The 27,306-nt window shown below is 52.1% G+C and overlaps 1 protein-coding gene across 1 annotated transcript; it reads left to right on the forward strand.

The window, feature by feature from the left end:
* The first annotated feature begins 1,221 nt into the window (after positions 1 to 1,221).
* FAM107A (family with sequence similarity 107 member A) lies at positions 1,222 to 27,233 on the forward strand. Its single transcript, XM_080606804.1, has 5 exons — positions 1,222 to 2,069; positions 11,145 to 11,208; positions 19,851 to 20,025; positions 23,056 to 23,212; positions 24,135 to 27,233. Exons 1-5 carry the CDS (start codon positions 1,926 to 1,928, stop codon positions 24,240 to 24,242), a joined length of 648 nt encoding a protein of 215 aa, XP_080462930.1. The 5' UTR covers positions 1,222 to 1,925; the 3' UTR covers positions 24,243 to 27,233.
* Positions 27,234 to 27,306: the final 73 nt, after the last annotated feature.

Consider the following 27,306-nt stretch of genomic DNA (forward strand, 5'->3'; position numbering starts at 1 on the left):
GGCTTGCTGCAACACAGGTCAATATATGCAGACCAAAATGTTTCCCAACCCAGCCAGGCAGAGCCCCATGAGCCCCTGTCCGGTGCGGTTCCAGCCAGGAGGTGCTGGGGGAGCACCTGTTTCCAACTCCTACCTGGGTTACCCATCATGATGGATACATTTGCATCATAAAAACAATTTCCTTTGTATCCATTTTTTCCACATTCTCTAAAGCAGACCAGTGGTTTTGCAGACAGCATGGGGGGAACATTTCTGCTGGAGCTGTGTGGTGTGACAAAGGGCTATCGTGGACAGCCTCTTCAGCCCTCAGACAGCGGGGCTTGCCCCAGCACAGCTCCCAACCCACAGCTCACAGCAGTTACCTGAGCCCACGGGTCACCCCAGGGGGAGCAGGCAGAAATGGGGAGCGCAGGCAGAACAAGGGATGCTGTAAGGATGAAACCTTGGGTCCAAAACCCAGCACCACCATCCCAAATCAGCAAGGCAACAGGTTTTCCCTAAATAAAGAAAAATCCTGAGCAAAACTAAAACAAAACCCCCGAACAACCATCACAGAGGAATTCCCCAATAGCTGTAGTATTTTATCCAAGCTTATCCTCCCGTGCTTTTAACGTGCACCTGACCATGCTGCGGGAAGCCTCCACCATAAATCGATCCCTAAATCTGCTGCAGCAGCAGTGGTTAATCCCAGGCGCTGAATCATCCACACCCGCAGCAGCAGCGAGAAATAACACAACGTAGCAGACACAACAGCCCTCACATCACACAGCCCCGCTGCACTGCCAGCATAAATATGCCAACTATTTTAAGCCCCCTCAAAGGATCTAGATTCGCCTGTAAGCCAAGCTGAAAACAGCCTAAAACCCATAAAGGCTGCTGCAGAGGGTAAAGCAGCACCCAGCATCAGCTATAGCGGAGAAAACAAGCGGCCCCTTTCAGCTTCGGGAAACTCTTCCCGGCCCTTTGCAATGCACACTATTTTGGCTTTAAACCAGAAGCCTTTCTAAAGGAAATCTATGTTTCAGCATCCTACAGACAGTTATAAGTAGCTCCGAGTCCACTGCTGAGCAGTTACTAAGGTACACCACAATTTTGAATAAACAGGGAGAGATAAAGTGCAGCTCCTGTGTGACCTTCAGCAGCAGCCAGTGCTCTGAAGAGCCATTCCTGCCAAAGTTAGTGCACCCTGTAAATAAATCAGAGTTTTTCAAAGGCCCCAAGGTTACTGGGGGGAAGGGGCCAGTTATAAATATGACTTTAAGTGCCATAATTATTTAGCAAATTTAATTTTGCACGTTTTTTAAAAAAGATCTCAAAAGGGTGGTGGATGCAGGGACAGCAATCCCCAGAGGAGTTGTTTTCTCAGTGCCCCAGCATTTGGAAAGCTGCATTGCTGCAGAGCTGGGCTTGGTGCCCACCTGGACGACCACTGTGCTCCCCCTCAGTGTCGTTTCCCCCACATGTCAGCAGCCCAGAGCCTGGGCTAACAGGGGCTCAGCGGGGGCATCTGCAGGAGTAGGTCTGCAAAATCAGAGATGCCTCAGGAGCCAAGAGCCGGGACGCAGGTGGGCAGTGCAGGGGCTGTCCTGCCTTATTTTTAGGGTACCGATTTATTTCAGCAAAGCACCAAAGAACCAGCTGGGAAGGATGCCACGGGTGAGGACCAACGGGTGCCGGGGCCCCGCGGCCGGGCGAATCCGCGTCCTGTGACATCTTGCCCTGTCAAGTGCAATTACTGTAATCTTCCACAGCCTCTCAAAATACGGATCCTGGCTTAGAAACCGGGCATCCGCAGCATGAAAGCTGCCTTTGTGCCCGGGCAGAGCCTGGGCGAGCGCCAGCCGTGAGGTGCACGAAGAAAATGAGTTCTCCACGTGCTGGGAGAAGGGAGGAAAAGCAAGCCTTCCCGCCCGGCCCCGCTGCAGATGGGCTGGAGCTCGGCTCCCCGCGGTGGCAGCCGGGGCAGAAGGAGCTGCGTGGTGGTCTCCTGTCCCCCTGGGCATAGCGGGGCCGGTGCCCACAGGGTGCTGACGACGTGCCGGACCATGGGAGCGACCCACGGGAAAAAGGTAACGGAGAGGTTTCATCGCGGGCTGAAGCGGCGGCGGGTTTAGGGAGAAGGCACCGTCTGCTCACATGTGGCTTGTTTTGCCCCGCGCGTGCTAAGGCAGTGACAGCAGCCGGGGATTAGGGGGAAGGGACCCGCTCTTAAGTAATTCCACCTGATGGGCTCAGCGCTGGGGCCCTGCCAGGGCTTTCAGGAGGGCGAGGAGGGGATCGGAGCATGGCAGTAGGACAAAGTTTGGGTTTCTGGGGAGAAATGTCTGATTGCACCCGTCAGCCTGCAGGCTGTGTGCTGCAGATGTGGCACAGAGCAAGCCCCCATTCTACACCCGCAGCCCAGCCTTGGCCCCCACTCCCCATCTCTGTGCTCCTGCTCCTAACTGGCCCAAACCAGGGGCGAGCAAATTCCCCTGCAGCACGGGGCGCTTGTCTGCTGGCACACGCTGCACTCCTGATATCCCCGGTGAGAAACTCCCTGGAGATCAGAGCTGTGCCCCTGACCCCTGTGGCCCCTGGAGACACCCCATGCATGTGCACTGTGACACCCCCAAGTATTTTTTGGACTGTGAACAGCTGCCAGCTCCTTCCCGGAGCAGGGGTGAGCTGGGCAGGTTGCAACAGCAGCACACGCATCTGCTCTCCTCCAGATGCCCCAGGAGAGAGGCCACAGAGCTGCAAAAAGAAGCAGGGCTGTAAGGGGTCAGAGCCATGTGGAGGTGACTGGAGATAGCCGTGCTGTAGATGTCATTAGGTGTCGCTTTGCTTTCACATCTGATAACGTCTGTGCTTGGAGATGCGTCACCACATCTCCAGGTGTCACCACCGCGTGTTTGGGCCGCTCTGCTCTGGTGTCCGGCTCCTCTGCAGCTTCTCTCCCAGCTTCTTCCCAGAAATGCCCTCGTACACCATGCTAGGTCAGGAAAAACTGGCAGGTCTTTCTGTTTGAGTTTCTTACCCAATCTTACTCAGATTACAAGACACTGTTTTAAGAATGCGTATTCAAATTGTCAAGAGCAATACCAGGAAGACGTTCGTGCTTTCACCTTGTCCAGACTCGAGCAGCAGCCATCAGACTTATGATGTTCTAAAGGCTTCAAGAAATTGAAACTTGTGCTCTCTCCCTTCACCCTTTATCAGAAACTGCAAGTGAAATGTAAATGAAAATCCGTCAAAGAATGAGAGTTAGGCTAGGACCCCGATTAGAGACAAGCAGCACCCAGTGGCCCAAAACTGTCGCCAGCTCTTCATCCGTCTTAACCCAGATTCCCTCCCAACTGAGGGAAAATGAACCAACCCCCTCACTTGAAAGTCCATGAAATTGCATTCCCACTATCCTAGGGAAACAATCTCCAGCAGTTACAGTAACTAGAGTAGAAGACTTAGTTGTACCTTTGATTTTAAGCAATGCTCAGCATTTAACAGCACACGGTCCAGCAAGGACAGCAAATCCCTCAGGGCTGGTAAACACCTGAATGTAAGATAGGAATAAAACAAAGCCTGAGTGATCTTGGCCCCTCTCACACTTCTGCAGAGCCAAGGCAGTAATAAACTTGCAGAAAAGCTTTGAGGAGTTAGCCTGCGTGCCGTGGGAAACTGCTCCAGTGCCTGATTTAGTGAGAGCTTGCAAACCAGTGAGAGAAAAATCCTCCCAGCTTGGCCTCCTCGTTGATGCTCATGGCAGACACAGTCAGTGCGGGGCAGACACTTTGGGGTGATGCTCCCCAGCCACGGTGAGCCTGGCCTTTGCCACAGCAGCCCTGGTCCTCCCCTGCACCCCGCAGCATCCCCAGCTCCTGCCCCAGAGCTGGGGCTTCCCCGGGGAGGGCTTTGGGGGTGGGCTCTGACCTTCCCCCCGAGCAATAATTCAAGAGGGTCAGGAGCAGCAGTGCAGCTCTAGCAAACACCAAGCCCATCCCTGAGGACCTTGTCTCACATTGTCCTGGCCAGTGCTCCCAGCACCCAGCAGGAGAACCGGGGCTGGCGAGGGACAAGCAAACATCAGTCTATTTTCCTGTCCCTCAAACAATTGCCAGGTACAGGGGGTGTCACTCGCAGCCCCCATATTTCCCTGCTGCCCATCGGAGGTGCGGATGCTTCAGCCCAGCTCTGCGGCACCCCCAGGGCTCAGGGCTAGGGCAGCCCCCCCAGCAGGGGCCGAGCTCAGCCTGCAGCTCATCCCCAGCCCTCTGCTCACGTGGCCGCGACCTCCGGGCCTTGGCTCGTTTGCAGGGCATTGCTGCAGCCAGGGAATTAAGCTGGTTAGGTCAGGCTTGGCTCGGAGCCACCTGCTCGGCACTCCCAGCCCAGCCCCGCTGCACTCACAGCTATCTGTGCCATCCTCCCGATGGCTTTTGCCTGGTACTGAACAGGCTTTGAAACCTTCCCCAGAGCTCTCCCCTCACTGGCAGCCCTGAGCAGCTTCCAGGGATGGGCAGGAAAGCTCCACTTCCCCCAGGACCCATTGCAGAGGTACATAGAGGGGACTGCAGGGGACCAGGGAGCGGGACCAGGGCCAGCGCTGCCCGATTAGCAGTCTGAGCAGAGCCCCTTTCAAGCTCCGAGCACAGCAGCCATCCAAGGGGCTGGCAGCAGGGAATGTGGAGCGCAAGGCAATCCCCTGCTCCGCAACAAAAGGGACCGGAAAGGTTGCCAGCGGGGCTCCAAGGACATTTCTCCTTTCAAAGGCTGCGGCTGCTCCCAAAAACCTGTTCTGGCATCACCACCATCTCACAGTACCCTGCCTGGGTGCTTCAAGGAGCCGGGGCAGCTCAGGGTGCTGGTGCCCTGCCCGCAAGACCCTCACTGCCCTGCACAGCACCAGCCTCCCCTCTGACCCCAACCAAATCCACCTTCGAATAACCCCACAAGCGCAGCCTCCCCCAGAACAGCTCCCGGGGCAGCCAGGGTTTGCACATCGGCCATTTCCCCAGGGAAAGTTTTTCTGTCCCCAAATTCCCAAGAGTGTCAGTTTACACTAATGTCAGATGAGCCGTGATTAGGAGAGCTTTACTCTGCTGCTGGTTTAAAACAACAAGAGGCAGCATGCCAGCACCAGGGAGAGCCCTGTTTGGCACGGCAGCACCTGGCTGCCCACGCTGGAAGCCGGGGCTGGGAAGCCATCCCCTAAAACCCTCTGTGTGCACTGCAGGGGTACGGGACAGCACCCCTGGGGGCTGCAGGCACTGCCCCAGACCAGCCTTCTGCCATCACCCACCCTGCATGAGAAGTGCACACGTAGCTGCACTTGATGGAGTTTTCTCACCAGCAATAACACACCGTTCACATGATACCAGAGGTGAAGGCTACAAAGAAAAATTTTAAAAAAAAAAAGCTATGTTAAAACTTTTAAAAGTCTGTGGTGTTAGATGAAAGCTCTGAATGGATGAAGAATCTGGTTCTTGCCATTCAAGAGCTTGGAAACCCTTATCCCAACTACAAAAATCCTGGGCCCTTATTTTGGAAAGTGCAGGATCAAGTAAGGCAAACAAGAGGAGCTGTGTCTGTGGCTGGCAGAGGAGAGGTTTATAATGAGAAGGAAAAAGGCTGCTCCATGCCAGTGCAGCAGAGCATGGGGAGCAAATGGCCACAGAGGGGACCAGCATGGTGCCCATCCTGGCACGGTGACACTGATCACAAGAGGCCAAAGTATGCAGCCCCAGGGCCAGTTGTTTTGTGGCACTGGCCCCAGAAGCAAGTCCAAAAATCAGATGGCAGTTTGGATCTGTGATACCTCGGTGTCCTGCAGCATTGCACTGCTCAGGGAAAGGATTTGCCGTGTGCTGCCTGCAGTTAGCACTGGTTCAGAGGGATGAGAGCAAGAGATGATGACTTTGTACACCAGAAAAGTTCTTAAGTGCCTATGACAGGAGGGAGATATTGAAGAAAAGCCCATTTCTAGGCAAATTTAACACATTCCCGGAAAATAAGATCATCAGATGCTTCAAACATCTTCAAGATTCATCTTCTGAGTGACACAGCACAGGCCAGGGCAGGGGAGCTAGGGCTGGTCCCGAAACCTCCATAACACCCCTTTCGAATGGCTTTAACCTGCCCCATCATCTTCTTCTGCCCTTTAAGGTCTCACAGGTGGTGACAGGTGGGGGCTCTGATTAAGCACAGACACTGCTCTGGGCTTTGGTAAAGGAGAGGGAAAAAACCAATGTGATAGCAACCCTCCTGGGGTGCAAAGTGCATGGGAACAGGTGTCTGCACCCCACACCCTGTTCTTGTCCTTGTCCTCACTGTGTGGGCGTCCCCATAGGGTGGCTCTGCCCCACAGAGTTGGCTGTGCTCTGCAGGGAGGGTCTGTGCCGCGCCACTGGGAAGGAGGTTTTTCACCAACTTGAGCCAAAAAAAAATACAGAAAGACTCAGCTGGCAGTGGCGGTGGCTGGCACGGTGGTGCTCGCCATCTCCAGCACCAGCTTGAGCCACAGAGGAGCTCAGCATAATTTGGGGCACACGACGCAGCACGGAGGGAGGAGACCGGGAAGATCTCTGCATGGAAATGCAGCAGCTACCAGGTTCGGGATGGCTCAGTGGTCCTCAAATAGAAATGGATTAAAGCAATTAAAGGCTTCACTACTTTGCTGCTTCCCTGTGCTCCAGGGGGTTCGCTTGAGCAGCACCTGCTGTTTTCTCATAATGCCTGCGATAACAGGGACGTTTCGCCTCTTCCCCCGCTGCCTCCTCTGTTCACAGCCTGGCGGGTGGCATTTGCCCTTGCTCCAGGTAGCAGCCAAACCTCCTCCCTCGTGGCCCCTTCCCTTCTGCCCCCGTTTCTTACAAACCCCGTTTTCCCAGGCTAAGGGGTCACAGCACTTTCCTTGGCCCCTAACCTGCAGTGCCTGTGTATGACAGAACGATGCCGCCGCAGCTGGCACGGCGCCACAAGTAAATGTTGTCCCTGTCACTCATGTGGCATAAGCCTCACTCTCTGCAAAACCCCATTCTTCAAGGCTCTTTAGCGTTTCTTAATGGTCTCTCTGCAGCATGACAGCAATTCCTTCAGAAACTGTCAGAGCCCCTTTGTGCCAGTGACTGATGCTCTCCCCGTGCAGTCAGTGGCAGCCCCAGAAATAGCAGCCCGGTCCTCCACATCATCAGTGGAACCAAACCTACTGCACGGGGCAAAAATAAGCTCTTGAGACAGGTTAAAATAATGGTTCGTTACAGCAGAAGTGCTGCTAACAGTGCTTGGGCAGGCGATGGAGGTATTGATGACAGATAGAGGGGCTGGAACTGGGCTCTGCACGTGGCAAGGCCCCAGAGCAAAGATCTCTGAGCTGAAGGGGACGCATGCCTCAGGGCCGGGGCAAGGCATCAGGTCTGGGGGCAGCGTGCCGATGGGTGGATGGACACACGGCTCCAGTCTGTGTTGGGGAGCTGCCGGGAGCCTCCCCGTGCCCTTCAGGGGCCTGAGCCTGGCCACTGCTCGCACTCATTAACCTGCAGGAAATGCTCGGCCGAGGTCCGGGCAGGAGCAGGGCCTTGCTCCCAGGGTGCTGCTGCCTCGCGTGAGCTCCTGGTGCCATGTTTGTGGGCAGCCCCTGAAAGCAGCCTTGTTTCACCACTTCCCCCAGCTGCGGGAGGGCTGGGCCTGCCTTCTGCGACCGGCCCAGCCAGCGGTGTTTGTGACAGGCACACAAAGGTCAGCGCAGCACTCGTCTGTGTCAAATTGTGTTGTCTTTATGAATAAAATAACACGAAGCGCTATTTGAGGCATTTGAAATTTTCCACTTGACTCGGCAGCAGAGTGGCCACCTGGCCGGCACGCCCTGAGAGCAGCATGGGCACAGCAGGGTCGGATCCGGCTGCCTCCCACAAACCCAAGTCACAAACCACGGGTGTCCCGCAGCCCCGAGGCTGCTGGTCACCCTCCTGAGAGTGCCTGCACGTGTCCACCTCCCAGCTCTGATCCAACCCAAGAAATGCTGCAGATTTGCGCAGGTCAAAAGACCAGGAATGAAATGTAACACCACTAACTTGATCTTTCTTAAAGCCCTTTGCAACATGATAGTGAGAACAGGCATGGCCATGGCCAGGGACCAGGAGTAACACAAGCTCGCAGCCTGGCTTGGCAAACCTGATCACCCATGGGCAGGCAGGCGTGTGGTGACCAGGACAAGGGCAGCAGGGTGCAGGGCGTCCCGGGACCACCAGGGTTTGGGTTGTCCCACCTCACTCCTGCATCCCGCATCGCTCTCCAGCAACGCTGGGTCACCGGGAAGGGACATCAAGCTGGTGGCATGGGGACCCTGCAAGGTGGCTTCATCTCTCTGCATGGTGCCACGAGCTTCGTGGGCAGCAGGGAGCTGGGTTGGAGCAAGCCCTTAATGCTGTGGGAGCTCAGAGGGGCCGCAGCCAGTGCAGGCAGGTTTTTCATCCAGGCTCTGAGCTTCCCATACTTAGCACAGAGCCTTGCCGTGACATGGGCAGTGCAGCAGCTCTCAGCTGCTGGCTTGGGAGCGCTGGGATGCACCCAGACACCGACACCTGGGTGCCTGCCAGTCCCCATCGCAAACCCTGCCAAAAGAGCGTTGTGCCACAGTGGGCTGGAGCAGAGGACAGGCAGAGCCAAGCTCCCCGCCAAGCATCGCTCTGCCCCTGCGAGGCAGAGGAGCCTGAACTGCAGCACTTCCTCAGGGCAGGGCCAGTGGGGAGCTAGCTGTGATGCTAGGTGTTGGGACACGCTGCCCTTTTTCTCTGTGTTTCTCCTTAAAATAAATAAATTAATAAATAAAAACGGGATCGTCTCGGCAAGCATGTGCACCAGCTTGCTGGATGCAATCAGCCTCAGCACCTCACATGGCAGGACTTTGCAGCAAAACAATCAGCCTGACAGATTTTTGTGCATTTACATCACAGATGGGAAAAAATCTTACTAATCCTCAGAAGTTTCTTCCAGTGGATGATTTCACTGAGGTCTGGATCAGTCCCAGCTGCTGCAAATGAGCACAGATAGAGCAGAATTCAGCAGTAAACTATGAGATATGTGCAACAGCTTACACAATCTCCCAGCGTCCAGGAGCATGTCAGAGATATTTTCATAAGGAGCACCGGGAGTAGCAAGCAGAGGGTATTTGGGGCTGATAGAAAGCAGAGATAGGGTGCAATTCGGCCTATCTCTGCATCTCATGTTTTGTGGCTTCATCACAGGCAGAAATGCTGGCTTTGATCTGCCAGCTCGCAATGCGTTGTTTCAGGTCATCACAACTTCCTTCAAAGCCTCTGGGCTAAGCAATGAGACCAGTGAATCAACAGATGTGTTCATTCATCGAACTGGTGTCAGCAGCTGTTCTTACAGCATACAGACAGAGCACCTCTCTCCGAGCTCACCGACTCACCAGCAGCTTGGGCACCTTCCAGCCCTGCTGCTGCCTCCCAGAACCGGGTCTGCGGCAGATGCAGATCAGTTCTCAGTCTGGGTGGCATTTCGCCCACGTTAATACGTCTTAATCACCATGATCTGACTGCAGCAATTTCTTGCCTAATTCATTAGCTCAGACTTTGGCCACTGTGCAACATAGATGCTGTGATGCTGCACCTTAATGGCACCTGTATCAATCTTAACCTGCCTGAAGCCATCCTCCTCTCCCTTTCCAGGATGAGGGCTCTTTTCTCTGGCTGCTTTCAACAAAGCACAAATGTGACCCAAAATTACCAGCTATCACCTTTGCTTCAGGTAGATATCAGAGCATCCATGTGTAGGGCAAGTTCATTCAGGGAGGCTGGCCTCAAGCTGCAGGAGAGCATCGCACCCCTCAGCAGAAACCGGGGAGGAGGATTCCTGCTCAGAGCCAGTGGTTCAAAGCAGCCTGCACCTGAGGAAATGCCACCTGTAGGCATTCCATTGCTGTAGGAGAGCTTTGCCACGCATTGGAGTCAGGGTGATGCACAGGAAGTCTGGGAGTACAATAAACCAATAAAACACAGTGCGATGATACTCATTATTTACATTGCTTTATTGCATTTAACCCCACTTAACAGCCAGGCTAACTCCACATAAGTGGGAGGTGTCCATCCTGCAGCAGGAGGGTGAAGCAGTTGCCCCAGCCCTGGGTGACTTCAGCGGTGCCAGAAGTCTGTCCGTGGGCAGGGAGCCCAATTACAACCGACAGCAGCACTCCCTGCCACCCACGCTCCCCATCACGAGCTGGGAGTGGAGATTTGATAACGACATGGCCCCGGCACTGCGCTCCCCTTGGGCTGTCTGCGGGGCCCAGGCACGGAGGAGCCAGTGCTGGGTACCCACTTGGCATATCTGGGATTTTTTTAATAACAGTAGGCCCAGAGGACGTGTCCACGCAAGCAGGTTGTGTGGTGACACCTCCCGAAAGGAGTGGTGTAGGGACGAGCTCTCTTTGTCACCCCACGCTGGGACATGAAGCCATTTCATAAGAAACAAGACCTCAATCGAGGCAGCTGGGTGTCTGGAGGAGCCAGATTAATATCACCCTGCAGTCGGCTGCCTTGACACAATAGCCTTCAGGGAGCTACAGAGGAATACAAAGGCTTCTTGTGAATCCCAGAGACTCAGCAGCAGAGGTTAAAATTGCCGACTAATTTAGATAGCAGAGAGAGTCATTGTGCAAGGAACTCCTAGAAAAACAGCTTTGCCATCAGACTGCCTCAGGTTCAGCATGGCAGGTCCCAAAATGCCAAGACCCACTGCCAGCAAAGCAGAGCCCTGAAAGTCGTGGGCAGGGTGTGGGCTGCAGGTCGGGCTGCAGCCTGGGCAGCGTGTGCAACCAGCACAGCCTCTGCTCTGTGACACCCCCCGCTGCCACAGCCCCTGTCTGGAGGCAAAGGCTCTCGGTGACCTCCAAAACACAGCCCTTGCCCAGCCCGCAGGTGGTGGGGATGCATGCAAGCTCACATCTGCACAAACACACACAGAGGGGAACATGGGCCAGCGGGACGCTCTGCTCCTGCTTTGAGTCTCTGTGTCAATGAAATGAAAGGAGGTTAAAAATATAGAGATTTTTAAAGTCTCCATTAGCTCTTAGTACGTTTCACCCTCTGTTGCAGGGTAATACCCAGACAGTCCTTCCCCATTTCCCCTTCTCTCTTTTCTTCCAGAAGGAATATTCCCTGCAGCCCAGGTGTGCCGGTGGCAGTGGGAAGCCCGTGAGTGGTGGCTCGGGTGAGTGTCGGAGCTCCTGCAGTGCATGCTGCTGCATGGGGGGGGTTGGCAAAATGAGCTGGGGGGCCCTGCACACAGCCAGCACCACCAAGCCCTTTGGTGGAAAACACGGCCGGGATGGGAGAAGCGCTGGGACAGGGAGAGGAGCGAAAGGTGAAGAGGTGAAAATGAGGGAATAAGGACCCCAGTGCCCATGGCAGCCTGGCCTCTTCCCCTAGACCTCCGTAGGGCTTGGAGCATCCTGCACTGTGGCTGTCAGTGCCCCCAAATTTCCCTTGTCCCTTTCCTCCGGACGGAAATAGCTTTACCCCATACCTGCCCACCTCCTGGGACTGCAACACTGGGTGAGCTTCTGCAAGCCCGGGCTGACAGCGGGCATGGGGCGATGGGCAGCACCCAGCTGAGAGCCCAAAGGAGCCACTGGGGCACTTCAGCTCCTTCTCCCCCCACCATCTCCGCAGCCTCAGGCTCCCCAGCCCAGGACAAGCCCTGGGCAGCAGAACCAGGCTGCTCAGCCCCTGCGCCTCCCCCCATGCCCTTGCCCCCGGGATGGCGCAGCGCTGGTGCACAGCGGGTGTTGCAACGCACTGGGAATGATCACGATAACACGAGCGGTTGCCCTGGTGCCGGGCTTTGCTGTTGCAGTGCTTGCTAAAGAGAGTGGGCGTGCGGCTTCCTCTGGGCCGATCTGATTTCTCCGGGAGCGTGGTTAAGGCACACTCAGGAGAAATCACCCTCCGTGGAGCAGAGACACAACCTCGCAGTACGCTCAGGCACCTGGGCAGGCAGGGAGCTGTTTTCTTTGCAGAGGGGGGGGGAAAATCAGCTAGTTTATTCCTCACACCTGGGAAAACATCATCCGGCAACGAAAAGCAAAAGGAGCAAGTTTTGGGGGGCCGTGGGGTCCCTGCGGGTTGGGACGGAGCCCCACCACGGGAGCCTCCATCCTCACCCCCATCAGAGAGACAAGGCAGGAGCTTTGTGGGACCCGACCAAAAAGTCCATCAGCAGGAGCGCAGGCGGGCAGAAGCAGCAGTCCCATGTCGTGGGACACGGGGCAGCACGGGGCCACCGGGCTCCCCAGGGCCACACTGCGGAAATCAGGTAAGCCCAGGGCCCCCCAGCTGCCCTGGGGGTCCCCACGTCCCCATGTCCCCGTGTCCCCTACCTGCACTTGCTGGGCACGGGCTGCTGAGCCCCCGCGGGGGTGTTCTGCACCGCGTGTCTGTTTGTGCACAGGTGACTTTGGACCCTGCTTTAAGTTTGGTTTGGGATATCATGTTTCTGTAGTTCTGAAGTGGCACTTCAGAAGCTTCCCTTCCAAAACAAACCCATATCCCACAGGGAATTCCCCAGGAGAACCCATGCTACAATTCGATGTTCCTGGGGAGGAATTAGGCTGGGCAGGGGGTACTTGCTAGTGTAATCCCTACGGTTCAAAGCGAAATGATTTTCTCTGCATTCCACAAAATACCTTTGAGCTACCTTAAAACATTCATTAATGATTGATGCGTGTCTCTACATAGGTCGGCAAATGCACAGAGCAAATATTTGATGATATATTAAAAGCAAGTTTGCAACATTATCAAGGACTGCTGAGCATCTGTCACTGCTTAACAAAACTAATCGAGCCGTTCCACATGCCGCTTGCAAAAGGCACGGGCAGGCTTTCCTTGGTAATTTTTAACAGAGTGGGATCCCTGCCTCGGCACCCTTGCTTATCACAGTCCAAGGTAATTAAATGAAATTATTAACCAACATGCCCAGTCCCGCCTGTCTCCAGCAAGAGAGGAGGCTGCTGCTGCCTAAACGCTACGAGCATTTCTACCCTCAGCCAGCCCAAACCCGTGCAGAAACTTCCAAGCACCGGAGGGCTCAGCTCACCCCAGCCAGCTGGGATCCCTCTCTCGGGGTCCTTTCCTATGGGGTAGCTGTGGGGTGGCTGTAGCTGGTGGCGGGTGCTCAGCAGGGGTGGGTGGGACTGGGGGCACTGGTTGGACTGGGCGGAGCAGTGGCTGTACTGGTGGAGAGCTCAGGCTGGACTGGACTGGTGAGCAGCACTGGCTGTACTGGTGGTGGCACTGGGTGTACTGGTGGCAGCCCCATCCCGTGTGTGTGCAGGGGCAGGATGGTGCTGTGGGGCAGCAGGGCCAGATGTGGGGCCGTGTCACGCCTGCTGGCATCCCCAGGATGATAAAATCTGCGGAGACTGGTGACAGGAAGCAGGGACTGAGCGAGCACAGACACAGCAGGGCCCAACCCCTTGCTCCCCTCACAGGAGGAAGGGCCAGAAACACCGGCATGTTGCCGCTTTCCCTACAAAGCCGCTCATCACTAAGCACTGCTCTTACTCCTCCATTACGGTGGTCTTTCCCTTTCTCGCCCTGCGACCCTGCGGGGTTAATTTCTGAATTTCAGTGCTGAGCCAACCTGTGGTGAGCGCCTTCTGCCCTGAGGAGCGACCCCGTAGCTGGGACCCATTTCCCAGAGCAGCCACATCAAGTTACATTTGCCTCATTGCATTATAAATACCAGAATTAGGCTGGCTTAATTATTTAAAAGCATAGATTAAAAGCAGACAAAGGCTCTTTGCCTCCTTTCTGGAGCACGCGTATCATTCATCGGCGACGCGGTCGCCCGGTGACAAGCAAGGGTAGCGAGCCAGGCCCCTGGGACGAGAGGCTCCCGAGTTGCCAACACGGCAGGAGCCAGGGGAGAGGAAAACCACAATGAGGATGGGGAGGATAATGAGCAGCATCTGCCAAGCTTCAGGCTCGCCGTGTTATTATTATTATTCTCCATCACCAGTGCCGGAAGCCATGGCAGTCATTAATGTGACGGCAGGACGGGTGTTTGTGCTTCTCAGGTTTGCGAGGCAGGCACAACCCCACCGTGTTTTTCTCACTTGTAAATGTGCAAGGGAAATGCTGAGGCAGCAGAAACACCTGGGTATCCTGAGAGCCTTCCTCCCTGGCGTGCTGTGAGCGAAGACAGCACGTCACCAGGCCACCTGTGAAGGGGAGCCCAACCAACTCCTGCTTTCCGATACACCACCGCCTGCGGAAGTCCCTGCTCCCAGCTGCCCTGTTTGATCCGGTGTCCGCACCACGTGTACAGGTGCTGAGACACACGGCAGCCGGTGCCCAGCACTGCCAGCATGTTGCTGCTGCAGGAGCATGGCGGGAGCAGTCACTGAGGTCCGCCCCAGCAGGAATTCAGCCCTCAGCTTGTAAGGTCAGGACAAGTTGCTTGAAGCCAGCATGGATGAGGGCAGCTCTAGAGTCCTCCCAGCCCCAGCTCTTCTGTGTTTATAAAGTACTATTAATTAACATCAGGAAAATCATGCAAGTTGACAGGTGTCAAGAATTCAAGAAGCCGATATGAAAGATCAACTTCCGTCGTAATTCTTTGCAGGACTGAACATACATGACCTCTTCTGCCATGACACTGCAGTGGGAGAGGCCACAGGGCCAAACTCCAGCTCCACCTTAAACATGGAAATGTCCTGACCACAAACAGACATTGTTTATAACCGTGTTTATAATCCTTAAAGCAAGAAGTGGATCAGGAGCTCCCAAGGGCTGCCCGAGGGGAGGAAGGGTTGGAAACCTTATCCTCAGGAGAGGAGGGCTCCCCTGGGAGCAAACAGGATGAGTCCATGGCATGAGAAATGCTGTGGCAGCCATGCCCATACAATGGGGCTTAGATCCTGCAAAGATAATATACATGTGCAGGCCCCAAGATCTTTGCACCCTCTAATCCAGCTCAGAAATCTTCCCCATGCTCCATTTCTTCCCATTGTGGGCTTATCCACAAATATATATATAAATATATATATATATTTCTAATTCTTTCTCATTTTGAAAAGTTTCTCCCACATCACATCAGAAACCGCTCTGCACTGATGTGCTTAACAGGATCCCAGCAACATGAAGAAAGTTTTGTTTGGAGTTCTTTTAAGAAAATGCTAAATTTACATGAGATGAGGCTTTTAAAAGAGATGAGCTGGGTGCTGGGGGCAGCTGGCAGCACTGCAGGGAGCTGATGCATCTTGTGCTTGCTCTCTGGCAGACACCACTCCGTGGCAGTTCAGAACAGAAACACCAAGTTCCTGGGCATGGCAAAAAAATCTCCTGAAAAGGGAAGATTTCCCACTGTTGCAGGCAGATGTGTCACGAACTCAGATTATTTTGCAGTTCCTATTACTCGTGCAAATAGCTTGAAACTAGCTTTGCCAACCTGTATTAAGCAAGACGGTTTGCAGCGCCATTCCTTGTGGGATGCGTGTGACCAGCTTCTTTCAGCAGCACGTCATTAATCTGCTGGTTCTCTTTAAAAAAAAAAAAAAAAAAAAAAGAAGTATTCATGAACAAATTCCAGGCACTCGGAAAACCATAGGCTACAGTTTTAAGTGACCATTTCAGCCCAGGAAACCTCAGGTCAGTGGTTCTGCAAACCCAGACCTGGGGCTGTGAGCTGAAAGTCTGCATTTTTCCTCCCGTTTCATCTCTTCCACCAATTACCAGGGTTTCACGGAATTACGAGCAATAACCACATCTGGCCCTGGCTCCCATTCCCCCAATAATGCCTTCTGCCTATTTTTACATGGATGACATTTCACGGAGCCTCACTCTCTGCCCAGAAAGGGATTCCCATAAAATATTTTTAACAAGAGCAGTTTGGCCATTTTCTGCCACTATTGAAAAAGCTCTCCCTAGATGCTCTTGTTGGGAAATCAGTTCTCAGCAGAAGTAAGTCTGCAAACACTTTAGACGGTGGAAACACATAGACTGAAAACACTCAATTTTCTCTCCAATCCCTTCTGTACTTTCCCCTTGAGAAGGGTGGCTGGAGCCAGGCAGCCGGAGCGGCACCCTGGTTGCCAGCCCTGCCCGGGGCTGATAATCCCCTTACAACATTCCTGGGGATTATTTTCATCCCGGCGGCTTGGAGCAGCACAGGCTGCGTGGCCGCAATGCAGAGGGGCAGCCTCACAGAGACGAGTCATTAAATCCTAAATAAATGCCCTGTGGAGGACACCTCTGAGCCCCAATCCCAAAAGCAGCAGCAAGGGAAGCGCAGCTCAGCCCCAGCAGCTGTGCCAGCCCCTGGGCACGAGCATCCCTGTCCTCTGCAGGAGCAGGCTCAGAGCTTTGTCCTCCGGGTGCCCCAAGCAGCACACCACACTTTACACCCCTTGAGGGTGTATTTAAGGTGTTATTTGTGACATTCAGGTTTTCAAAGGCATTTAATGTCGCTCCAAAGCTGGTATGCTATTTCCCAAAAGATTGAGGCCAAGCATAATCAGAAGTGGAAAGAATTTGGGCCAGAATTGCAGACTCACAATTCTATCAAAAGTCTCCCAGGAACGGGGGGATTTATAAGGATTTCCAGGAACCCAAGACTTGCTTTAAGTCAGAGCAGACCAAGCTATTAAAAAATCATTTTCCTCCTCCAGGCAGTCCCACGACCAGGGACAGGCCAGGGAGGGGGGTGCTAGGTTTCCAGCACCTCCGAGGTGCCAAACATCTCCCATGGGGTCTCCCAGGAGGCAGATGAAGGCTGGGAGCTCATTTCACAGCCATGGCTAGGAGAGGAGCTGCGCCATGCCTGAAGTCCAGAGATGTGCCAGCAGCCCTGGCCTCATCATCCAAAAACTTGCTTTGTACATACAGAAAGACTCTTGGAAATGCAGCTTTCCTAGAAAGCCTCGGGCTTCTAGAAATGAGGAAGGGGAAAATATTTAAAAGCAAGCAAAACAGTAAATTCATTGAAGCAAATACAGCTGCTTTTTAAAAGCCACAGTCCAAAGCAGCTCTATTTGAAAGGTCACACTGTCTTTCCGAGTACAGCAGAGGGTGTCAAAAATGCACGTGCTTTTTTTGTTGTTGTTTATATCTTGCCAAGAACAATATAAAAATGTCTAACACCTATCGCCGATTTATGGTGGTGGCCCAGGAGGTGCCAGAGCTGAGGCTTGTTCATTGATCTACAGCCGAATCATGCAAAAACAGACATCCTGCTGTAAATCCACCACAGAGACCTGGTTTGATTTACACCTCCAGCACTATAAATAATGACAAAACACAGTCTGATAGCAGTCTGTCTCCCCATACACGGGTATGAATTACATCAGGTCTCGAAGACGACAGATCTACTGCAGGAGGAGCATTTTGCCCAGGGTCCCTTTTTGCTTGCAGAAAGGATGTCCTGTCCTTACTCCCAGCATAACCCCAAGCTGTGCTTCAGGTCCCACTGTTTTGGTTTGGTTTTGGGTTTGGTTTTGTGTTTTAATGGTCAATGCAAATGCAGACATTCCTTAAATTTTTCCATGCTAAGGTCTTGTGGTGACTTAAAGTGCTGTTCCTGGAGGGAGGTTCATGGCTCCTACCAGCGAGCTTGGCACACAGCAGCACGAGACAAATCCTCGTGTGGGTGCCTGCACGCCCCTGGGCACGTCCAGAACAGTGACGACCAAGCTAAAAGCTGCCTGCAGTGTCCTGGCCCCGGCAGCATTGCTCTGCTCAGGCAAATTACACTCCTTGTGAGCACTTCTTCATGCTGATTTACCAGCCACCCGGGCAGAAATGCTTCCAGCCCACCTCAGTTCCTCCCACTCCTTCCTTCCCAACATTTTCTCCAGTTGTACCAGTTTCAGGGAAAATCCCCCCATCTGCCTTTGGTAAATAGGTTGACAACGCTGCTGCTTTTCACAGACCTCAGCCATGCAGCACTACCTTGCTGCAGCCTGGAAATAGCCACATTCTCCAATTCAAAACCTCCAGGCTCGCCGCAGCACTGCCCCAAAATTCTGCAAAACCAGGGGGCCCCCAGGGCAGGGGGAGTTCCCTGATCATCCTGGGGGCATTTCCAGGTGAAATCCCTGTTGTGCAGGCAGCTGACCAAGAGTGGTGCTCCTATTAAAAACTCTTGGCATTCTTTGAAAGTTACTTGTTTTGTTAGAAGAATAAAGCCACCACTTTGTCGTTGGAAATGGAAGCTCATCTATTTTATTCACACCAAAACAAACCTTTACTTTTGTACCTTCCTTTCTTGTCCTTTGTCCGCCTCCTTTCCTATGGAAAAGAAGACCCCCAAAAGGGAAGAATTAGGAGAACAAACCACAGCAATTTTACCCTGGTGAAAACCCCGTGTGTGTTCCACTGTTCAAAAAACAGCTTTCATGTAACAAAAATCAGCCATCAGATGGTGCTGCCTTAACCTCTGGCTGCTCTGCAGCTCTGCACCTCTCCAGCCCGCGCACCAGCCGCAGCAGGGTGAGATCCAGCCTGGTGCTTCCATCAGCCAGCAAAGCACCGCTCCCTCCCTGCTGCCAACAGCCGCGTGTGATCCTATGGGAACATAACCCGGTACAAGAAATCACTGGTCCCAGCTTCCAAGCACCCTTTGAATATGTACCGAACTATTCACCCCAATTACACTCATGTAATGGGCTCCGATCTGTTTTCCTTTGTTCCCAAAACAGCGGGGCACTGGCCACATTAACATTCAATGAAAAGTTGTTTGATATTGAATCATTTCTTCAGCAGTATTATTTCTTACACAATTCTGTTTGATTGCAATCCACTTTACATTTGCTGAGTACTTACTGACTGTGAAAGAATGGCATAGCCTGCTTTCTCGTGCTTTTTTTTTTATTATTGATTTCTCTTTTAAAAGGGTTTTATTCCTTTTGTACATGAGACTGCGATAAGAGAGAGACTGTATTACTGAACAAAAGCTGTTTTCCTTGCTGCTCCATCAACCCATATAGCCTCACACTAGGTACCCCAAAATACTATAATAATGAAACACTTGGAGCTGTGGAGCTGCCTACACCCTTTTTCTGGGACTTTTTGTTCTTACTGGTAAACTCAAATTGCTCAAGTGAGTAGTCAGGAATTAATTGCTTTTCCTGGGCCCCTGATTAGACCATGCACTGGAATAATTGCAGTCAGCTCTGCACTTAAAGCACAGCCCGCTGCATGCATCCCGTCTTACAACGTGCTTTGCACTCCCTTTGTATAGTTTTTTTTGTTTGTTTGTTTGTTTTTTGTAAAGGAGAAGTGTAGAGAACTTGGAAAATACCAGCAGCGAGAATAACCTGTGGGTTGCCTGAAATCCAAGCTGCCACCATTTAGAAAATTGCAGGCCCTTGTTCTCACATCCAGAACACACAAATTGTTACTGCACACGTGAACTATGCTTTCCTTGGCATTGGGCTGGGTCCTGGCTTCTAGGTCAGCAGGGTATCACCAAAATCTGATGGCAGTGCTTCCTCAGGCCCCCCAAATCCTGCAGCTTCCCCTCCGCAGGAGCAGAGCCCAGCACAGCCTGTGGTATGGCTGCTCCCAGCCTTAGTTGGGCTGATCTTGTGTTAATTAGTCCTTGGCACTCAATGCTGCAGCCACCGAAGCGAGTGGCTGGCAAGTCATTTAGAAGTGATCTAATTAATACGTGTCTCTCCAACAACGCAAAGGGAATATTTTTAAATATATATTTATATTCCCAGCAAAGGGAATACTTTTTAAACCTCTGCAAAATGCCTCAGCACAGCCACCTGCCCGGGGAGGAGAGCACCAGAGGGTTCCCACACCCTTCGGGTGCCACCTCTCCTGCCACCTCTCTCTCTTGTCTTCCAGCCTCGATGTACACAGAAATACAGCGGGACCATCCCAACAGCGGGAATATCCTGACTCACCCAGACTACATAGATGGAAACCCAGACCTGATCAAACCTAAAAAGCTCCTCAACCCCGTCAAAGCCTCGAAGAGTCACCAGGAGCTGCACAGGGAGCTGCTGATGAACCACAAGAGGTAAAGAGGATGTCGCAGACTGCAGTGCTGAGCCCTGGCACAAGTGCCAGCGACGGCCTGCGTGCTGGAGGGGCAGGATAAACCTGCACATGAACACGGTGTAAAACCTGCCGTAACCCTTTTCGCTGATGTGGCAGTTTATTTTTAAACAAAAACAGACCTAAAGGCCCCTGCTCTGCCCTCCTGAAGCACTGGTGAGCGCTTTTCAGAGCTGCTCGCTGCTTCCACCCACCTCAGACCACAAGCGCTGGATGATGCAAGGCATCCCTGCAGCCCCCTTCTCAGTGTCTCACACTTGTTTTCTTCCTGGTCCTATTTTTTCCATCTCCATCTTTCCAAAGCTCCTGCCAAGCCCACCCCAATGTGCAGCCCTCCTCTACGTTCAGCCTGGAGGCAGTGAGAGGTGCGGGCTGGATGGAGCTACTGGAGCTGTGTGAGGGCATCACTGTGAGAGTATCTGCACTGCTTCCCTAAAAATCAAGAGGCGCCTAGGGCAGAGATACAGCTAGCATTCACATCCCTTATTCCCCACCCCATCACCCCAGTTTAAGTCTTTGGGGGTATGGATACAACATCGGGATAATGACACCAGGGTCTGAGAACCTACCTCCACATCAGTCCCTTGTGGAAAGTGTCTGAATGCCAGTGCAACAAAAGCATGCTCAGTTCAGAGCCATTCTAGCACAGCAAGAAATCTGCTGCCTTTATATTGAAATGATCTGAATACCCTGAAATATTCTGACATGATCACACTTTGACTCCGTAATTAAAAGGAGCAGAGCCTCTGTTCGAAATGACTGCTCTCATCACGAGAACCAGACACATGCGTTAATTGGGCAAACAATCACGCCTGCCAGTAGGGTGCATTACCCAGTTCTGGCACTGCCTGGGCTCAGCTTGGATTTGACTTTCACAGAAGCAGAAAAATTACAGGGACCATGCCCAGGCCATTCTCCAGCACCAAGGCAGAGCCAACTAAACCAGCCAGGTATTTTTAAAACTCTGTCTTGACAGCGACCATATCCCAACTAGTGACGCTGCTCAGTTAAAGGTTCACCAAGCATCCTCAGCCTGGATCTCCCAGAACATTATTCCAGTTTAACCCCCACAGAACAAAGCACCAAGATGTTCCTGCAGTGAGGGCAGCAGAGATGAACAGCAGCAGACGTGGGGCACTGGGCTAAACCTCAAACTGGCAAATGCCAAGTGGCATCATCACTTTGTCCTCGAGCCCTGTGCCTGTCACCAAGCTGTACCCACATGTGCCATCAGGTGCTGGCAGGAGGCAGCCCCACCACGGCCACCCTGTGTCCCCGGCCCCTGTCCCTTGGTGCTGCATGGCTCAGGGACAGGCGGTGACTGAGGCAGCAGTTCAAGCCTGCTACAGCTCCGGCCTCCCAAATGATTTTCAGCGAATGTGTGGAACAAATCCCACAGCAAACAACAATCCATCTGGGCTGGTTTCTTCTTGTTGGGATTTTTAATAAAATATGTTTAACCAAAGATTTTTATTTTTTGTTTAAAAGCAGGAAGAGATCAAGCCTTTATTCATCCAGCTTAGAGCCTGGTCAGAGCCAGATCAGTTTAAAGTCTCTCTTGGTGAGTCCGGCTCCCAGGACAATCGATGCTGGCAGCACTGGTGCAGGTTCACAGCAGTCAGCGAGCTGGCACCGGTCTGCCAGAGGGATGGAAGAGTAGTATTGATACACGTCCTTAAGTCACCAGCAAATCCAACAGCTTTGCTCTCTGCTGTATGGTCCTACGGAGGGGAGGAGAGGAGAGAGAGGGATCGGTGCTTGCTCCCATTTCTGCTTTGCATTTTCCCCTTAGGCAGAAGCAGGAAGCAACCCACAGCAGCAGTTTCTGCAACAAAACCCTTACCTTAGTCAACACCTCTGGGTATTAACAACACAGGCTGATTAAACCAAAGAGCAGTAATAAATCCAAAGGCAACATTGCAAACTCTGTGCCTCCAGCAACCCAAGGCAGGCCTCCAGCCTTGAAAAAGCCATCTCTGCTGCAGGAACCCCAGGCATCCCCATGTTACAACACCTCTCCTATGACTGCTTTTTCAGGACCTGAAACATTCTCAGCCTCCTGATTTAAACGAGTGTTAAACCCAGACCAGAAAAGTGGTCAGGCTCTGGCCCTTTCCCATGTCACAGCTGCAATGTCTTCAACTCCTCTTTAAAAACATTACTTCAGCCAACTACATCTACTTCCGTATTTTCTTGCAAAATTACTTATGTTGCAGTTGCTATTGCAGAAGATAACCTGTTTAAAAGCAGCCTTGATCGCTTAATAACCTGTTCTTCCGTGACACAAAAATGTGTACTTGCAATGGAGTCTGCCCAAAAGCCAGCAAAGCTTTGACTACCTGCATGTCTACGTCCATGCCACTTTAAGGGGACAGAAGCTGATAGGAAATTGGCCAGGGCGAGATGCAGGAGACAAACCTTAGTGCTTAAATTCAGGCATGGCACCATTCAAAGGGTTAGGTTTCTGAAATTTGTTTGGAGTTCTCCTTTTATCTCTGCCAGGTATTTAAGCCTTGCCTGCATGTCCTTGCCATAGCTCCTTTCCAGTGATCCCACCCCCAACACAGCTTTGCTCGGGACATGTTGGGCGATGAAGGGGAGCCGGGTGCCCACCTCAGGAGAGGACATCTTCTGGCCTCTCGACCCAAGCTCTCCACGTCAACAGGGATCGCTCAGCGATCAGCTCAACCCTCAGCTCTGAAGCAAACCTGGGCTGCGAGCTGCCAGGACAATTACTGCAGTTCAATGACTACCCCTGCTGGTGGAAAAAAAAATCTTCATTATTTAAAATTCCCTCAACGCGGCTGAAGCCGTCACTCACATAAATAATGCTAAAACTAGTGCGAGCCAAAGCAAGGGCAATTTCCATTCCCGCACGGAAAGCTGTGGCACCTTGGTGTCAGGAGCAAGGAGGGTTTGGAGCTGCCAAGAGGGCAGGGTCACATTCGGTGCAGCGGCTCCAGTCCTGATTTATCTGTTTTTTGATCCACAGAGGCTTGGGCGTGGAGAGCAAGCCAGAGCTGCAGCGGGTGCTCGAGCACCGACGGCGAAACCAGCTCCTCAGACAGAAGAAGGAAGAGGAAGAGGCAAAGAAATTGCAGTCGCCCTTTGAAAAGGAGCTACTAAAGAGGCACCAGAGGCTGGATCAGGTAGAACAACGTTGTCAGTCATACCTGGGTTATCCTAACCACCCCACACAGACCACAGGGGAGATGGCTTGGCTGGGGCTCAACTCAAGGAATAGTGCTGGCACCCCTCCATAAAACGAGAGCCAGGGTGCATCCCTCTGCCATCCCACACAGCTGCACCGCCTCGTCCTCACAGTCAGACCCACCTTGCTCATGTCACCTCCATGTGTCCCTGGCCCCGCGTCTCCTCCAGATCCCAACGGGTGTCCTCGGCTGCTCTCTGTGCTTGTCCACCACTGAAACGGCTGCAAGCAGCCCATCAGCTTGCTGCCTCTGAAAATAAACTCATTCCCTGTCCTACTTGTCAGTATTTGCACTAAAGACGGATGTCACTGGTTTATTTAATTAATGGCACAACAGCTCCCTTTTAATCATATCAGCCAAGCCAAGACCACCAGAAAATCAAAGCCTGACCCTCTCAGAAAAGAATCAGGAATGCGAAACAAGGCAGTTTAGGGGCAGAGCCATAAAGGCTTTCCACATTGAAGTGAGGCAGCACAATGAGTTATTCCCCTTCAGATGACAACCTAAAGCTGAGAACGTTCCCCAGGCTCACAGGCCTCCTGTGCCTGGAGGGACAGAAACCTCTTCCTCCCTCTGCCATGGCACCTCTGCAGAGGGGCAATCCCTGCTTACCTGCTGGAGAGGTTCCTCCCTGGAGGGAAAAACAGATGCTCCAGTGGGCCAGAAAAAGAAGCTATGGGTGAATGTGGCTCTTAATGGTTTGGAAAAAGAGAGCACTGACATGTGCACTTACACAGTCATTCAATTCTGGGCAATAATATCTGGACACCCAGCACTAATGAAGCCCAGACTTTTAATGTAGCTAATGCACTTCTGTCCTGTAGCAGACACAGATAACGGTGACTCCTCTTTATTACAGCTGGAGAAAGAGCAGGAGAAGGAGGAAGACCATGCACCAGAATTCATTAAAGTAAAAGAAAACCTGAGAAGAACATCAACAGTGACTGGGGAAGAGAAAGCAGCATAGCTTCTGCCAAAACTCACTGGAGATCCTACGAAGGCTGACATCTCTGTACATGGTGGACATTCAAAGCCGCATCTTTGGGGCTACTTACAGCTATTAACACTTGCTCCAGTAGAAGGCACAAAAAAGGTTTTCTCATCCCAGGAAGGTCTTATGGTGGAAAAGGTGCAGCATGCACTGAAGAAGTACTCAGGCGAGGAGATGCAGAGAGAAGCGACGTCCCTTTCCTCCCAGACTGTGGGTACACACTAACTTCCAGCTAACTCTTGGTTAACCCTTGAGGCACAGTGACCGTGTAAGGAGGGGTGGGCATTCCCGTGAGTTTGGGGGACCCCACATCTCCCCAGAGGTGGGCTCACCAAGCTGGGGACAATAGGAGGGCAGCTGCAGCTCTGGGAACCCAATGTGTTAACGCAAGGGACAATCTGTGCATCGCTGAGAACAGCCCAGGTGACTGTAAGGGCTTTCCCAAGGGTTACTGGCATCGTGGCACTACATGAGTCCAGCCTTGCTGAGGCTGTGTGTCCCAGCAGTACGGCTCTGCCATTAAACAACAAAAAAATCAACCCCTGTGTGCCCACCCCAGCTCAGCAATGACCAGCCAGGTTCAACTGTTTTCATGAGCACCTTTAAGCTGCATTTCAAACCTGCTTGTGAACAGCTATTTAGCTATTTATCCAGTTCCATGCTCAGGCAGAAGATATACTGGGCTATCCCATGAAATCCCTGAGTGAGAGGAAAATGCTTCATGCATAAAAGGACAAGCCGGGGGCTTTCAGCATGGGTTACAGTGGAAGTATGTGGTGACCAGGCAGCAACAAACTGCTTCTTGCCTCTCTGCATGAAGATGCTGCTGCAAAGCTGTTTGTCGTGCTTCTTATCCCTTCTTACAGAGGTCAGTGCTGCCTCACACTGCAAGGCTAAAAATCTTCCTGCTGCTGGTAGAGCAAAGCTGAGGTAGATGGTGCCTTTGCACCACGTATGGACAGAGGCCACCACATTTATGGGGCACCTGTGCCCTGAGGTGTCCACATATAGAGCTAAAATTGCTCCTTCAGGTAGATCTCGGCTTCTTGGTTCTCACACAGCTCTGCTACAAAGCCTGAACAGCATAACTCACCGACTGCCTGCCAACACTGGTTCTTGAACAGCAAGAGTCAATGGGTGTAGTCGGCTGGGAAGGTGACACCTGGTTAACAGTATCTACCATCCACATCTGCAGGGGATCCATATGTAAATTAAGGAGAGGGGGTGTTTATTGAGGAGAGGGGGTGTTTAATAAGAAGTTACTAATCCATTCCCTAGTCTCTCCGGTCCAGCAGGGTGTTTCATTTCAGAGGATTGTTGCTCAACCTGGCAGCTTGAGTAAAACATCTGAGCCACATCATGCGTCAAAAGCAGCGATACAGATATGAGGCTTCTGGACAGCCTTGCATTATAAAAAAGCCCTTAACCCAGTTCCAGCCCTCAAGAGCCCCACCCCACAGCACTGGCCTTCGTTCATCATACTTATTCTAAACAGGTTGTTATTTCAGAAATCCAGTGCATATGGTTTCTATGGGTCAAACAAGACCTGAAAGGATTTGTTTTGTCTTTTCCCACTGTAAAGTTTTTCATATAGCCTATGATTAAAACCATGAGGGAGAAGCAGCATCGAGCATTTTTTCAGGGGGAAAAAAAAAGCCAAATTTCTCAAAGATAAAATTGTGTCGCTAAGGATGCTTGTACACAGCTGTAGAGAATGCTTTATAATATTCCATCCATAACATCAGTTTAAATAACAAACTGAGTTGTTGTTTTGTAAGAGGTTATGGCACAGATCAAGTAACCTTGATCACAGAGCTCCAAAAAATAAAGCAAATTAATTTGTAATTTTGCCACTGATGGAAATGCACTCCAGAAGAGACAATCTGTCACTCCATATGCACTGGCAAAAACAGTGCTATCAGCTCACCCTGTCTGCAACAGGGGCACTTATGCAAGTCCTGGGGTGGGAAGCCTGGGCAAACTGAGTGCTTGGAGCAGGTTGGAAGTATTTTGCCGTGGTCTTCTTGAATACGAGGATATTATCTGAAAAACTCAAGGTGTCTTCCTTTCACTTGGCATCCACCGAGCATGGAGAGGGGCCGCACACCTTTGCAGTCTGGCACTGCTGAGGGGGAGTTGGGTGTCCAGAAGTGAAAGGGAGGGCCAAATCATACTGTCCTAGCTGGGGATAAGCTAACAGCACCAAAAGAGATCCTTTCAGCTGTGGAGAGACAATGAAGAGCCCTGACACGGGGAGGGCAGGGCGGCCCATGCATCCCTGCAGGCCGCAGGCAGCGGCCAGCTGCCCACCTGAGACGGCCCCACCATGCCAGCCCCAAGCTCCACGTACAATGTGGCTCCCCAGGCTTGAGCCCCCCTGTGACGAAGTTTCAGAAACAATGTTTTCATCGGATTAAAACCCACGGCGCAGTCAAACAGATCTCTTCATGCCTGGACGAACTGATGGCCACCTCCCTCGCACGCTTGTTCATCACACCATGATCAATGCAGAGGTGGCACTGTCTGGGCACCAAGGGAGCATTGGACTCCAACAATCCCAGCAGAATTGAAAATGCACCAGTGTGGACACAGCCAGGATGAGATCCTGGGATGTGTCGTTTCCTCTTAAATGAATTCCTTCATTTGGGGCCTAATGCTCTATGGCCCTAGAACCTAAATAGACATGATGTATCCAGAAGGCACAGATTATCAGAGTATTGATGGAAGATATTTTTTTTGCACTATGTTTCCTATGTGGTATATAGTTTATATTGTGTTGGTGTTTATACATTTATATACATTTGTGTTGTGCAACTCTACTACATTAACTGTCACTGCTCTGTTTAATGTGGACACTTCTGAAGAAACAAACTAAACTGGTTGTATTTTTTGCTCTTTTCCACAAGGAACTGAAAAAGCTCCAAGGATGCAAGCAGACAACAGCCAAATAAACTGATTGAACATAAAAACCACTTAAGTCTGACAGTGACTCGTTCATCAGTGCTGTGTTAACTTACTCATCAACAAGCTGTTTCCATCT

This window comes from Anser brachyrhynchus, assembly GCF_964034855.1.
Source record: "Anser brachyrhynchus genome assembly, chromosome: 10".
Lineage (NCBI taxonomy): Eukaryota > Metazoa > Chordata > Aves > Anseriformes > Anatidae > Anser > Anser brachyrhynchus.

What these genes read in the sequence shown, in the direction of transcription:
- FAM107A (XM_080606804.1), top strand. Translation starts at nt 1,926, where the DNA reads ATGGGCTGGAGCTCGGCTCCCCGCGGTGGCAGCCGGGGCAGAAGGAGC. An exon ending in GCCCGTGAGTGGTGGCTCGG is followed by an intron (nt 11,209 to 19,850) that starts GTGAGTGTCGGA and finishes CTTGTCTTCCAG; the next exon opens with CCTCGATGTACACAGAAATA. An exon ending in GGCACCAGAGGCTGGATCAG is followed by an intron (nt 23,213 to 24,134) that starts GTAGAACAACGT and finishes TCTTTATTACAG; the next exon opens with CTGGAGAAAGAGCAGGAGAA.